The sequence below is a fragment of the Corythoichthys intestinalis genome, chromosome 17, assembly GCF_030265065.1.
Source record: "Corythoichthys intestinalis isolate RoL2023-P3 chromosome 17, ASM3026506v1, whole genome shotgun sequence".
Lineage (NCBI taxonomy): Eukaryota > Metazoa > Chordata > Actinopteri > Syngnathiformes > Syngnathidae > Corythoichthys > Corythoichthys intestinalis.
In genome coordinates this window covers 12013125-12029519 of record NC_080411.1, presented here as the reverse complement: position 1 = coordinate 12029519, position 16395 = coordinate 12013125, and the positions used below count along the sequence as shown (strand labels likewise).

Here is a 16395-nt window from a genome sequence, read left to right as displayed (position 1 = left end):
AGATTTTGCCCAATTTCCACCAACCAACCACCAATGTCTTTCTGCGTTTATTGTCAAAAGTCTAGATCAGGGGTCGAGATCTTTTTAAAAAATCTATACAGAGATCCCCCGCCAACTGAGGCTTTAAAATTTGCAGTTTCTGTTATTCACGGATTTTTGAAGTATTGTATAAGTCTCCCTTGACACCTATGCATTGTGTCATCTTTATCAAACCGCACAGGTGTTTCTTCAACATCATTTTTTTCATCATCTTTATCATCATCAGTCAAGAAAGGAGACGCTGGAATTTAAGTGTTAAAATATATGCATGTATACATGGCCAAATCAAAATCCCTTTCCAGGTCAGGAGAGAAGTGACATCGCAGCACCGACCTGTTGAAAGTTGCGCTCCACCACCGAGCCAGCACACAGAACCTGAGACTGAGGTCCAGCTGTCTTTATGTCCTGCAGATTCTGCTCACGGATCTTCAGGGACACAGAATTAATAAGAAGACATAAAATACAAATGTGTGTAATCATAAACATGATCAGATATAGTCAGGAAGACAATTTGAGGCTACCTTATTCCTCATTTCGAGTACTTCTTTGGGGTTGGTGTTCAGCGGGATAAATTGATTGGCCGCAGCGGCTTGTCGCATTCCGTCTTCTTTAGTCCACTGTGAAGACCACACAAGAAAGTCAACACAAAAGAGAAGCAGAAGAAGCAGAGAACCAAACTGAAATGATCAAAACTTATATTATGCAGGCTTTGACAAAACTAAAAGAATCATGCGAAACTCAAAAAACATAAAATTGGGTTGACAAAAAAAAAAAAATTAGGATTTGAAATAGGTCAATGATGACAAAATATTTTTCGTTAGACATAGACTTCATAATTATATATTATGAAGTCTATGCGTTAGAATTAGCCACAAATGTTAACAAGATTATATTTTAACTTTGGAAATGAATTCAAAATGTTTTAAATCATTACTAGGTTATCAGATTTTACATTTTGGCCAACTTCAGAACTATACCAACTGTTTCAAAATAGCTTAACGTAATCATTTGCTACCCAGCGGAAAGCAGAGTTGTCTAGAGCATCAATACTGAAATGTTGCATCCCTATATGATATGTGATTGCAAAACAACCGATACTCATTTATTTATTTGTTTGTTTTTAGACGACCACGGTTCACCAGAAATTTGTTGTCGAATTAGATTTTGCACCACTTTTGATAGTAAAGGAGGGTAATCTTGCATTTTCCTTGTGAACACATTGGCTGACATTGAGGGCACTTGACGTCTAATCCATTCAGAGTAGAGGGATGGCAGTGAATGAGCTGCCACCACTTGAAATGGATATGAACAGCTACTACTGATAAACTTGATATTTTTAAATGCCAGTCCTATTTTAGCCAATCAAATGCGAGTATTTCAGTTTGTCCTGCCTACTCGTCACGCATTGGCTACCCACTGCGCTGAGCTTTACTGGACCCAAGAAATGCAGCAGCTTTCGTCCGAGTAAAGTTGTCCGATAAAAACATAAAATAAAAATTTTAAAATGATATTGGATAATATCGACATCGGTTTTTCATTATCGTTTTGGGCCAATATGCACGTTGCCTTCAATGTGAAAGTAGAACCTTTCTGCCTTGTACAAGGGCTTGTCACAGCTTAGCATAGCAGTTATGCTTATTGACCAATAGCTGTCTCCAAACTAAGATGTTTGGGATTTGTTATGTGGGCATTATAATGACAGATAGTCCCGGGTTGCGAACGAGTTCTGCTCCTATGCTGGCGAAGTAACCCAAATTTCTGTGTAAGTCGGAATCAACCCTTTGATTTTTTAAAAATAACTATCCCAAAAGTATTGTATTTTGTTGAGGGGTGGATGATACACTGCCCTCTGGTGGAAACGTTGAGTCTGGCTGGACTGTCGCCTTATATGACTGAAAAGCAGACTCAGACGTCTGGCCTCTGGTTTGACCCACATAAGGCTGTAAGTTGTTTCAGCTAATGTATGATTGTGTATGCATTTGTAATTAAGTTTAAAGCTACAGTTTGTATTGTAGAGTTACGTGTGAGCAATTTGCTATGAGAATTGTAAATACGTTAGCATTTGAAGAATTTAAACTAGCCGACTATTGAGAGGCAAATTAGGGGAATTTAATCTACTAAATTTACATATTAATCAGACTAGATGGACGATCCAACACCAATAATTTTGTATCGAGTATTTCATTGTTAAAATGCATATCGTTTTGAACAAACGTGCACCTACGTGTGTTAAAGCTTTACAAATTGTCAAAAGTGGAGGAATTAAAAACTTTAAAGAGCACTATTGCTTCACGTTTAGTGAGGACAGGACAAGTGATGTTGAAAAGTAAAGTAAATAATATGATATTGTGAGGTACAAATCGCCAAGTCAAGTACATCGTAACCCATGGACTACCTTCCATCCAGTGGGGGATCACAATTAGCGCGGCAACAATTAATCGATTAACTCGATTAGAAAAAAGATTAGAATTAAATTTTGCTTCTTCGAGTATTTTTTCAAAGTGGCGTTGTCGTGGTTTGTTTTGAAAGTCTTTCCATTTAGTTTTATTGTTTTGGGTGGATACACTGCCCTCTCGTGGCAACAGCGAATATTACATAACTAATTTCACATGGCTGAATCCAACTGCTGCCTGTTAAGACCAACGTGTTAAGTTTTTTTTTTTAAGCAATTTTTTTAATGTATTCGTAATTTAATTTCTAAGTATATTTAGCCATTTTTGTGGGAATATGTATTTGAACCATTTGTTAAGAGCATTGTTTGAAGAAAAAAAAAAACATTAGCATTTTATAGCATTGAAGCTGGCGGAATTTTGCTATGTAAGATAGCCAATTGTTATTTGTTATACTTAGAGCCTCATTTATTTATTGTTTTGGCACCATTTGAGGCTCAGCTCAGCTATCTAATTTTTTATGTTCCTTATTCGATTACTCGATTGTTCGAACTCACTAGTTCCTCGATGAATCAACTACTAAAATAATCAATGGCTGGAGCCCTAATTACAATACAATTGGCCATAATATTAATATGTAAAGTCCACGACCCCATACATCGGTATCGGATTTTTGGACAATAACGGGATATCGGTGAAAAATAATTATTGGACTATGTCTGGGTCTCAGACGGAGAAAGGAGAAAGACAGTAACAAGGTGAAAAGGTACTGAAACTATTTTCCATGCATTTATAAGTGAATGAAACCCAATGGAGGGAAATGAAAACCAGTTTGATCTCCAAGTTTATAAGAACACTCAAAGTAACTCATCTAACCTCTTTGCATGATTAACTGAATGGACTTTAAATTGACCTAATTGATGCTGATAATTTGCAAAAAGCTGTCTTCGTTCATCATTGATATCTTAAATAAAAATTGAAACAGAAGATCATGAAGTGTTAACATCGAAGGATGAAGAGTAGAAGAGGATGGAGTGAGTAGCAGGCGGGAGATGATGACGCTTACGAAGCGAAGAGTGTGGGCAGTGAGAGGTGAGCTGGCATCACTAAAGCCGTTTTCAAGGCTGATTACAGAACAACATCAACATGGACAAACGAGATAAGAATGAAAACAATCCCACTTTGGAAGTGAAATTACCATTTTTCCTCAAATAACACCACATCCTGATTAGTTGTCATCTACAAGTCAAATAAATGCCGACCTTTTCCCAACAGGAATTACATTTAATATCTTTTCATCACTGTGTGTCACAAGACTGGAAATATTTTTTGTTCCATCATTTTGCTTTTCAACCTGAAAATTTGAGTTTTGATATTTTATCTTTTATCTTATAATCTGTTATATTGTTCTTATCTTTTATCTAATACCGTCCCTGCGGTATTAGCTATTTTTTATTTCCCAAAAATGCAGGGAGAAATCCTCAGCTTGCAGCTACAAGGCTCAAACCTCCCCCACAGGTTGTTGCTCAGTGTCAGTGAGTCAGCTGTGCTACACGATGGCTGGAGGAGGTGAAACTCCTAAACCCCCCCCCCCCCCATCGCAGAAAACGAAATCGCTGGTATGGGAATACTTCGGCTACAGAGAAGTTACAATTCTGTTATATATACTGTATATAGATTTGTAGTGCTGCAACGATTAATCGATTAACTTGATGCTTCGAGTATTCGCTTAATTAGAGTGGCGTTGTAATTGTTTGTTTTGAAAGTGTCTGCATTCAGTTTTATTGATTAGGTGATTTGGGTGGATACACTGCCCTCTAATGGCAACAGTGAAAATGACATAACTCATTTAAAATGGCTGAATCCAGCCGATCCCTGTTAAGACCAACAAAAGTTAAGTTTTTGTTTCAGCTAATATGTTTTTTTAGGGCTGTCAAAATGATCGCGTTAACGAGCGGTAATTAAATTTTTTTTAATTAATCCCGTTAAAATATTTGACAATTAACGCACAAATGCCCCACTCAAACAGATTAAAATGAGAGCACAGTGAAAGGTGCACTTGTTGTGTTTTTCGGAGTTTTGCCGCCCTCTGCTGGCGCTTGGGTGCGACTGATTTTACAGGCTTCAGCACCCATGAGCATTGTGTAAGTAATTATTGACATCAACAATGGCGGGCTACTAGTTTATTTTTTGATTGAAAATTTTACAAATTTTATTAAAACGAAAACATGAAGAGGGGTTTTGATATAAAATTTCTATAACTTGTCTTTTAAGAACTACAAGTCTTTCTATCCATGGATCACTTTAACAGAATGTTAATAATGGTAATGCCATCTTGTTGATTTATTGTTATAATAAAGAAATACAGTACTTATGTACCGTATGTTGAATGTATATATCCATCTTGTGTCTTATCTTTCCATTCCAACAATAATTTACAGAAAAATATGGCATATTTTATAGATGGTTTGAATTGCGATTAATTACGATTAATTAATTTTTAAGCTTTAATTAACTCGATTAAAAATTTTAATCGTTTGACAGACCTAGTTTTTTATTAATGCATTTGTAATTCAGTTTATGGATTAAGGCATTTTTGTGAGAGCATTGTAAAAATACGTTAACATTTTATAGCATTTAAGCTAGTGGACTTTTGCTCTGCATGTTAGCCAATTGTTCTTTTGTTGTAGTAGAATAGATCCTCATTTATTTTATGATTGTTTTTAATACCTTTTGAGGCTAAGCTCACTTATTTTATTTTTAAATGAAAGTGCAATTCTGCATAGTTTGAAGAAACACCCTGGAATTTTACTTTGTATTCATTTAATGCTCTTTTGAAAGTGCAATCTTAACAAGCCTTTGTTCTACATGTCCTAAAATTTATTCTGCAATGCATTAAATGTTCATAATCCGATTACTTGATTATTCGAACTAACAAGTTGATAGATTAATCGACTACTAAAATAATCGATAGCTGTAGCCCTATATATTTGCATTTATTTTCACTTAATATTATACTTATGATCCAATTTGCTAATATGCTTTGAAAAATAAAAATCATGTTAAATGGAAAAAAGGTTTTTTTTTTTTTTTTTTTTTTCATTTTAGAGCTTTAATTGAAATACCCTGATACCGTGAAACCGAGATCTTTTGGCTTAAGGTTATAATACCATCAGAATCTCATACCGGCACATGCCCAGTTCTCACCCTCACTGTTCTTAATCATTAAAGTTCAACCACAGGTTCTTGCTATATGTTCCAGAAATGTTTACCTTGGTTCTTTCCATTTGGAGTACAAAATAGTCCCATTATTATTCGTACAAATAAAGGTGTGCACCCAAAGTAATTATCTCTTTCAGTCTGCTGTTTAGTTGCAGAAAGATGTAGTACCATGAGCCTAAAACCTGGTAATGCCCAGCAATATTCTAGTAAAACTGAATTGGTTTCAGCAAAAAAACAAAAAAAAAAACACACACACAAAAAAAAAAAACAGGGAAGTGATCAGCAAGAGAGAAAAATAAAAATCAGCTTTCATGCAAGAATTACTTCAGATTGAAAAATTGTGAGAGCAGAAAGCTCATGACTTTTTAAACACGTATTTGAGTTGAATGGGGAAGGAAGTTGGGTGTGGCATGGAGATGGACACTTAAACACGTTATATACTCACTGAGGAAGAGCCTCACAACACAACATCTCCTACTTTTCCAACAGGAGATAATTCATTTTTATAAAGTGAGGTCAAATTAGTGTTTTATCAAATGCCAATCATGCAGGTTTAGGACATTATAAGACATTATAAGAAACTCAAGAAGCAATTTTCCTCTTTTTTCCCCCAAATAGGCAAATAATAAATTCAAGCTGCACAATATAAAAAAAAAAAATAGTGCATTCGGCCTTTTCTTTTTTTTTGTATGCAAACAATTTACTCTTTTACCTTAATGAAGAGATATAAAACAAAGAATAGCAGAGCGGTGAGGCCCACCTGCTTCTCGCTCCTCTGGGAAAAACATCCTCGACCAACACCGAAACACCAAAACAACAATTGACAACCCACACATGCAGTGGGGCATGCGGTGGGGCAGCTGGTCAGCAATTGTGATGTATTCAAGGACCGTGAGGAGAACAATAAGACTCACTGCTATGATGCGCAGTGATTTTAGCTAGCTCAAAAGGTCATTTAAAATGAAAATATCTGGAGGCTTATACATCAATTAAGGCTGCAACAACTAATCGATTAATATCGAATAATATATTAATTGCCAACGAATTGGACTATCGATTTTTGCCGGCAGCTATAAGTAGTTCCGTTTGGGTCTTTGTTTGTGTGTAATCTAAGGCTGCGCGTGCGCGCTAATGATTAGAGCAAGAAAGAGAGAGTTCGCTGCTACACTCAGGTTGGGTTGCGTCTAGGGGTGTGCGAAATTTCCGATTCTTAGATTATTCGCGATTCGGCCGTGGAAGATTTGAGAACGATTCACAAACATCCAAATTCCGATTATTGAAATATGTCAAGTAAAGCGGAAGTAAAACACACTCAGCGTGCCGCGCGGTCATCGGGACGCAATGAGGAACGGAGTGAGAGTAGCTTAACGTCATGCTTGTCTTTACCCGGCCCCTCGGGTAATGCCAAAGCTCAACTCACGGCTCTAGCTCAACTCATGCCGCGAGATAAAAAAACAACAACATACCTGACTGCTGCCGACAGCTGCTACAAAGTACGTCCACATAATGTTACGGTAGATATCATATTTATATAGGACTAGATGCAATATAGACTCGGCGGCGATAGCAGCACACGTACAGAAAGCCAGATGCGGGTGTTAGTAAATGGCCGCCATCTTAAAGCAGTAGACTTCCCTGCAAGGCTGTTGTAGCGAACCTTCCAAGCGAACCTAATTAACTTTTTATCTAAAATACTCCTAAATCGGAAAAAATATTGACTTGAATCTATCTTTAAAATAGTTTTAAAACGTTCACATGTCGAAAGTAGACAAAAGGGAAATTATGGAATAACAGGAGCAATTTTAACAACTTTAACGGTTGATTCACAACATTAAATTAATTGAATGTAGTTTAAAGCTGTGATACAGAATGGGGATTTGAGTATATTATTTATTGTTTTTATCTGTTAACTTGATACTGAAATTGTCGTTTATTTAAGCCTGCGAGGCTTTTTTTTTTTTTTTTTTTCTAAACAGTTTTTGTAACTAAAGTACAAAACATTCAAAGCAGCTAATAGCGGAGGAGGGGGGGTGACATCAACAATCGATTTATAATCGAATCGTAGCTTCTGAATCGTAATCTTAATCGAATCGTTAGGTGCCCAAAGAATCCCACCTCTAGTTGCTTCATCAAAAATATTACGAAGTGTCGAGAGTTAGATTGTCTTTTGTGTTGTTAGATCCAGTGTGCCTCCGTCAGAGGTGAGTAAAAGAAGCCAAATGCATCGTTTGTATAATTTGTTGATGAGACGCTACCACTTAGCACGGAGCGCTAAGCTAGTTAGTAACATAGACTTCATAACTTAGGTAATGAAGTCTATGGTTAGCAATTATGCTAATCAGTGTCTTAAGGGTCAAAACTTTTTTTAAATTTGAATGAACAGGAGTTTTTTCTTATTTGTGTACTGAGAAATTATTTTCATGTTTTATACTCAGAACCTTTATTAAAAACTTTAACAAGTTTGATGTACTTAAAACTGTACAGTTGTAGACTACAGTTAAAGCAAAGCTAGGTTAACTTTTCCACCTTTATAAAATATTTTCATAACATTTTTCCATAACATTTGTGATAATATGTCGACTGACAACTAGTTGAATGACACCTCTTTTAAATCTTGAGTGGGTCTGTATCGTTTCACTGGCACTAATTAACTTTGAGGAGGGTGGCATGAACCCTGGCACACAGACAAAAAAAAAAAACTACGAATGTGCTTACTGCTTTACAGCATATGTCACTTCCGCCCTCACCCAATTCATTACAAAGACGGAAGTCGATGCAAACGCTTTCGCACGAGTTCTGCAAAGATGGCAGAGCAAAAGAGAAAAAAAGTTTTGTCTGAGGTGGGAAAAAAAGGGCGGCGACCAGGATTTACAGAATAAACATTGGCCAGGCTTTCACTCGCTGGCGTGACGCCCAACCCCCCTCAACCGAACACGTCAGCGCTGACCAGTTCGGGTGGGGTAGGTGGGTTAGCCACACGGTTGCTAACCGTCATATGCTATTGTTTAACCACAACTGGGTTCATTACCTTATAATTATCCATCCTTTACAAAGCTGCTACAAACAGAAATGTTGATTAGTTCATCTCCAGGGGCCTGGGAGATCGAGTTTTGATTGATTGATGATTTTATGACACTGTGCAGGTGTGCGCTGGTCCTCACGGGAAACACAGTCTTCCTTAAGGCAAAAAATTTCCGCTTTTGTCCACCTGCGTCGCTAAAATCGATCAGAACTGAAAAGTTAACAAGTGTTCCTTTAAGTCAGGAATAGAGCAGGGCGGTAAACCGAAAATTTACCATCACCGAAATTTTTAACGATGACCGACGTAATTTTGACCATGTCGGTAAATTCGGTAAATTAATAAAACAAGAAAATATAGTCTTTTCATCCCGCTTTGATTCTGTGTTGTTCGTCTATGTTCATTCCCCTTTAAGAAAGCAGTCAATGGGCTTACGTAGAGAGTCACGTGATCATCAAGAAGCCAATCAAACAAAAGCCTGGTAAGCTAACGCTAGCAGCTAACGCTACAAGCAAAACGTGATGGAGTGTGGCTTAAGGGAGGTTCACCAAACTTTCACCCGACATTTAGTAGACTCTTGGTGGCATCCAGACGGGCTTTCACCCACTGTCCTCCCTTGTTCTCACGATTTCCAGAGATGGTGCTTTCAGTGCTTTCTACTGGTAGCCAGGCTAACGCTAGCTAGCGGCTAACGCTACAAATGAACGTGATGGAGTCGGATAGCGGCTCTAACCTTGTCGAAACGGCTGAACTTAATGAGTGGATTGGGCACGGACAGCATCTAGCAACTACTATGTGGCGTTATTTTGTATCTGTCTGTGTGTGATTCCTCTGATAGCTTTTGTGATGGTAAAGCATTCAGCATAAAGTACAATCCAACAGCGAAACTTATAATGACCGACAAAAGGCCCCAGCTATTTTTCTGTATGTGCTTATTTCTGTGTCATTATTGCTATCATAAAATCTTAAGCGTTTCATTTGAAGAAGATCAATATAGCTTTAATGTGTGTGTGTGTCTCTCTGTTTGTTTGGGGGTTCATTTGTACGTGCATTTATTAAAAAATGAACGGGGGGGGGGACCTGAAACCATAAAGTAAACACTTGTATTTAATAATTATGTCACAGCAGCCATTAACAATAAGTTGTCTTTTTGAAGTGTTCTGTTCAAGCTGCAAGTCATTTGTGTTACAATGACATGTTTGCACAGGCATATTGATTTTGATAATGTACATTGTTCAAGTCATACACGCTGTTATAAATGTTAATACTTGAATTCTTATTGCTTACAATACATTTTTATAAACTTAATGTTTAGACTGCATGTACAATTGTTAAATACAGTATATGAAATTGAATGCTGGTAAATAAATCAACAAGAAACCGTTAATCTGTATTTCATGCATTGATTCAGATTTTCAAATTATATAACAGTACGCTTGGGCGAATTTAACGTCATTTATCGTTATCGAGATAAATTTGCTCAATTTATCGTGATACATGTTTAAGGCCATATCGCCCAGCCCTAGTCAGGAAGCTGTAATAAAATATGATTTTTGAAGGAAATCCATTTTGTCCTCACTGTTACTTGCAACATGCCTAAAACAACTTCAAGTTAAATAGTAAAGGTAAATGAAAAAAGCGACATTTATCCAATTAATCGATTATAAAAACAATTGTTAGTTGCAGCCCTAACATGAATACCATGGCTGATACTTTGACCAATTATGTAAGATTAAACAATTGGCTGCCATTTATGGCGATGAGCATTGAATCTATTTAAACTGAGAAGTTGATGTTAATTGGGGAGAAGCGCTAAAGCGAGTTTCAGGAAATGTTACCATAGTTTTGAAAAGGTTGATTTTTTGGTGTGCTAAAAATAACAATCAAATTGAAAATGAATATATAATTTTAGCGTTTCTACATAAAAGCTGTAACTTGACAGTGACCACCCATTTTAGCAAACAGAAAAATGTTTTTTTTTTTTTTTTGTAAATCATTACGAAAGCAAACCGACGAGAAAATGAAGATACAAAGTCTGATTTTGGTGACCTAAACGGGAAAAAAAATTGAAATTTGTTCTCGAAGCATCAGGTGTCTTGAGTTAAAGAGCTATCAGGAAAAACATGAGCCTAAATTGATGGATATATATATATATATATATATATATTATATATATATATATACATATATACAGTGGGGAGAACAAGTATTTGATACAATCATTGGCAGTGTATCAAATACTTGTTCTCCCCACTGTATATATATTAAGGGTGTCAAAATTATCGCGTTAACGGGCGATAATTAATTTTTTAAATTAATTACGTTAAAATATTTAACGCAATGCCCACATGTTAATTGTGTTTTATGGAGTTTTCCGCCCTCTGCTGGCGCTTGGGTGCGACTGATTTTATAGGCTTCAGCACCCATGAGCATTGTGTAAGTAATTATTGACATCAACAATGGCGGGCTACTAGTTTATTTTTTTATTGAAATTTTTACAAATTTTATTAAAATGAAAACATTAAGAGGGGTTTTAATATAAAATTTCTATAACTTGTACTAACATTTATCTTTTAAGAACTACAAGTCTTTCTATCCATGGATCGCTTTAACAGAATGTTAATGCCATCTTGTTGATTTATTGTTATGATAAATAAATACAGTCCCTATGTAACGTATGTTGTATATATCCATCTTGTGTCTTATCTTTCCATTCCAACAATAATTTACAGAAAAATATGGCATATTTTATAGATGGTTTGAATTGCGATTAATTGCGATCAATTGTGAATAATTGCGATTAATTAATTTTTAAGCTGTAATTAACTCGATTAAAAATTTTAATTGTTTGACAGCCCTAATTTTCTTGTTTGCTTTTTTTTTTGTTTTAAACAATGGTCATGTTTTTTTTAGTCTGCAATAAAAGGCAATAGGATTTTCTCCTCTCAGCCAGAACAAGATGCTGACCAGCTACCTCGGCAACATAGTTATAGATACACACACATAGGTAATACTATGAACAATAAGGTAGGCACAGACCAAGCAGTTGGTTATACAGCTTGGCACGCAGACACCAGACGAGAGCGACTGCAGCAAGGGTTTGACGTGATCATGTGTTATGTTCGTCCACACCTTAGGCTTCGACTTGGGGCTGCCGCCATCGGGTCCGTCTTCGCCTGGTTCGTCAGGCCGACCGCTGGCATTAAGCCAGCGGGTCCTGTCGCGCTGGCCGCGCTGGAAGCTGTGTTTCATTGGGGAGCGAGCGCCCGAGTCGCTGTCCTCGCCGTAAGAGTAACCAGCGGAGTGAGCGTTCTCCACGTCACTGTACTTTTTACCTTTGTCTCGCAATGCCGGACAACGGTAGGGGTACCCGGTTCTATAGCCCTGATAGGGACCAAACAATAGAGTATGAGTGTTTATCCTTTAAAAAAAAATCAAACCTGCCACATCTCAAGTTGACGTACCAGGTTGTCGAGCATTCGCATGAGAGCCTCAAACTCTTGCTCCCCTACTAGCCACTTGGGTTGGGCCGAGGACCCGTCGCCGGCAGGCTCGGGAACGCGAGGACGGGACTTGTACTTGCCCGGGTCGAGCATCACCAGGTTATCTGGGCCTCCAGCACTGGCCAGTGTTCGCACCTGGAAAAATAAACGAATCATGACACAGAATATGACCACTATTGGGAGTTATTGGGAGCCTGTAAGTACCTCATGATACGATATGTTTTTTGATACAAGGCTCATGATAACGATGATCGTACGATATGGCGATACAACAATTATCGATACAAGAGTCATTTATGGTCACTTCACGTAGGTTTTGGGGTGCTTACGGATCAACTTCAGTTTCAGTGCCATTGACGCCGCTAGACGTCCAATCCAGTCAAAATAAATGGGATCTCTAGCGCCGTCAATGGTAGCCAGTGAATTAATGTAGAAACTATTCTAATGGAAGATTTTGGGAGCAACCTGTTGGCAGAGGTGGGTAGTAGCGCATTACATGTATTCCGTTACATTTACTTGAGTAACTTTCTGAGAAAAATGTACTTCTAAGAATAGTTTTACTAAGCCATACTTTTTACTTTTACTTGAGTAGATTTGTGAAGAAACTAACTCCACTACTTTGGGCTACACAAGATTCGTTACATTTTTCCTCTTTATTGTACGTATTAGATGTATTATTCTTTGCCAGCGACGCCAAGAGTAGCTCTACAAAGTTCACCAATGAGACGTCGCAACAATAATCACATGACTCCATTACACCAACTTGATGCAAGCTTGCTGTTCTATGGTCATGCCGGCCTGTTCAATCATGTCGTGTCTTTAAAGCACTGTAAAAAATCAAGTATTTGACATAGGACGCTGCCCTAAACATGAATCGAAAGCGTGGATTTAAACCTCTTTCCCAGTTTTTGTTTGGAACCGATTGACCACGGAAAACCAGAGATATGATTCTATTAATTTCATATTAGTAACTATGACAGTACAGTATTCACTATTCAAGCTAGGAACTATTTTCTCCACTGCAGGGCACTCATTCTTCTTGGACGAATAATGCTTCTTTTTTTTTCTCTCGCCGGAATTCAATGATTTTTTTTTGTATTTCTGTAATGGGTTGTTGTGCAGTGTCATTATAACAACAGTCCATACAGATACGTTTGTGCTGAGAGAAAAAAAATACCATTGTTTAAAAAAAGAAAAAGAAAAAAAAAGCAGTTACTCCTTTTTGATATATCGTCACACACCTAATGGGTATGCAAGACATATCACTGTAATGTCCGTTTCACTCTTCTAAATAGTATTTAATCCACTACATGTGTTGACAAGTACAAACACACTGTGTGTTTGTACTTGTCAACACATGTACAGTGGAGCAAATAGGTATTTAGTCAATCACCAATTGTGCAAGTTCTCCTACTTGAAAAGATGAGAGAGGCCTGTAATTGTCAACATGGGTAAACCTCAACCATGAGAGACAATGTGGAAAAAAAAACACGGAAAATCTCATTGTTTGATTTTTAAATAATTTATTTGCAAATTAGAGTGGAAAATAAGTATTTGGTCACCTACAAACAAGCAAGATTTCTGGCTGTCAAAGAGGTCTAACTTCTACTTACGAAGTCTAACGAGGCTCCACTTGTTACCTGTATTAATGGCACCTGTGTTAACTCATTATCGGTATAAAAGACAGCTGTCCACAACCTCAGTCAGTCACAATCCAAACTCCACTATGGCCAAGACCAAAGAGCTGTCGAAGGACACCAGTGACAAAATTTAAGACCTGCACCAGGCTGGGAAGACTGAATCTGCAATAGGTAAAACGCTTGGTGTAAAGAAATAAACTGTGGGAGCAATTATTAGAAAATGGAAGACATACAAGACCACTGATAATCTCCCTCGATCTGGAGCTCTATGCAAGATCTCACCCCGTGGCGTCAAAATGGTAACAAGAACGGTGAGCAAAAATCCCAGAACCACACGGGGGGAACTAGTGAATGACCTACAGAGAGCTGGGACCACAGTAACAAAGGCTACTATCAGTAACACAATGCGCCACCAGGGACTCAAATCCTGCAATGCCAGACGTGTCCCCCTGCTGAAGCCAGTACACGTCCAGGCCCGTCTGCGGTTCGCTAGAGAGCATTTGGATGATCCAGAAGAGGACTGGAAGAATGTGTTATGGTCAGATGAAACCAAAATAGAACTTTTTGGTAGAAACACAGGTTCTCGTGTTTGGAGGAGAAAGAATACTGAATTGCATCCGAAGAACACCATACCCATTGTGAAGCATGGAGGTGGAAACATCATGCTTTGGGGCTGTTTTTCTGCAAAGGGACCAGGACAACTGATTTGTGTAAAGGAAAGAATGAATGGGGCCAAGTATCAAGAGATTTTGAGTGAAAATCTCCTTCCATCAGCAAGTGCATTGAAGATGAGACGTGGCTGGGTCTTTCAGCATGATAATGATCCCAAACACACAGACAGGGCAACAAAGGAGTGGCTTCGTAAGAAGCATTTCAAGGTCCTGGAGTGGCCTAGCCAGTATCCAGATCTCAACCCCATAGAAAATCTGTGGAGGGAGTTGAAAGTCCGTGTTGCCCAACGACAGCCCCAAAACATCACTGCTCTAGAGGAGATCTGCATGGAGGAATGGGCCAAAATACCAGCAACAGTGTGTGAAAAGCTTGTGAAGAGTTACAGAAAACGTTTGGCCTCCGTTATTGCCAACAAAGGGTACATAACAAAGTACTGAGATGAACTTTTGGTATTGACCAAATACTTATTTTCCACCATGATTTGCAAATAAATTCTTTAAAAATCAAACAATGTGATTTTCTGTTTTTTTCCACATTCTGTCTCTCATGGTTGAGGTTTACCAATGTTGACAATTACAGGCCTCTCTAATATTTTCAAGTGGGAGAACTTGCACAACTAGTGGTTGACTAAATACTTATTTGCCCCCCTGTATATACAAAAGACTGTGTTGTATATATCCAATTTTAATACTATTCACGAGAATGACAATGTAGTACAAAATGAATACCTAAAGTTTTGAGCATTAATCCGCAACCAGTCTAGTGCGGCTTATATCTGATCAAATACTGTGTCCTTCTTTTTATTTTTAAATTTAGTGCGTGCATCTTATAATTAGGTGTGCGTTAACCGCAATGATGATAGCTAGCTAGAACTATAGTTTCTTGGCTTTCAATGACGGCGATAAACATCCAATCAATTTGAACTTGGAGGGTTGGCAGAGAATGAATATTAATATATTCACACTTAATGTCTACCAAAGCAAATTAATTTTAAGGATGAAAAGAGCTACACCAATGGATGTTTATCGACGTCAATGGCAGTCAAAGAGTTAAAACTATCACTTAAACCACAAAAGAGAATTTTCATTTTTATGAAATTGCGACAATATGAAGAAATCATCTTTATTTGTCAGTTCATTTGTGCATTAATGCCACTCATACCAATGAGTCATGATAACCAAGTTGTTGTAAAATGCAAATAAACAGAAATCCAGAACCAAAAAAGGTCCACAGAAACCCGATGCACGTCCTGATGAATACCACATTTCCGCTATTTAGTCATGAATGTCTCCACCTCGCACAATAGAAATGACCAGAACCACTTAAACTAATCCAAAACCAATGGTAAACGCCACCGTAAACAATAGAAATCCACTGCCACTAATAAAACACAACCAAAATCTTGGGAAAAATGGAAATAAACCGGAGGAAAAAAACCTCACCTGAATTTCACAGGCGTTGACCAAGTTGTGGATGTAATAGAATGCCTCCTCCACAGTTTCGCCCACAGCCACCAAACCATGGTTCCTCAAAATGAGCACCTGAAATAACGCAAGGACATGAAAGTGTCTTGAAATGAAACCTACAGAATAATACACATAAATGCACACAAATTGCACCTTAGCGTTTTTGCCCAAATTCTTCTGGATGATGACGCGTTCCTCCTCATCCACCAGTATGCCTTTGTAATCATGGTAAGCCACCTCACCAAGGGCAAGTGCCTCGGGCGAAATGGGTAGAAGTCCGCATTTCATAGCAGACACCTGGAATTGGATTTAAATAAGAAGCTTACATTGAGCTGACAAGAATATCAAAATGGCAGGAATAGAAGAATTATGATAAGAAAATCCCTTCTGGCCAGAAAAACTTTTGGCCAGCATCACATCAAGACTCCAAAAATAAACATTTGC

At 37.7% G+C, this 16395-nt stretch overlaps 1 protein-coding gene across 1 annotated transcript in view; it reads right to left on the bottom strand.

Moving 5' to 3' along the window:
* add1 (adducin 1 (alpha)) overlaps positions 1-16395 on the bottom strand; it is a 57424-nt gene that overhangs the window by 23992 nt on the left and 17037 nt on the right. The window contains 6 exon segments of the mRNA XM_057818462.1: positions 373-465; positions 561-656; positions 11710-12054; positions 12135-12308; positions 15928-16026; positions 16105-16248. Coding sequence (XP_057674445.1) covers positions 373-465; positions 561-656; positions 11710-12054; positions 12135-12308; positions 15928-16026; positions 16105-16248 — 951 coding nt within the window.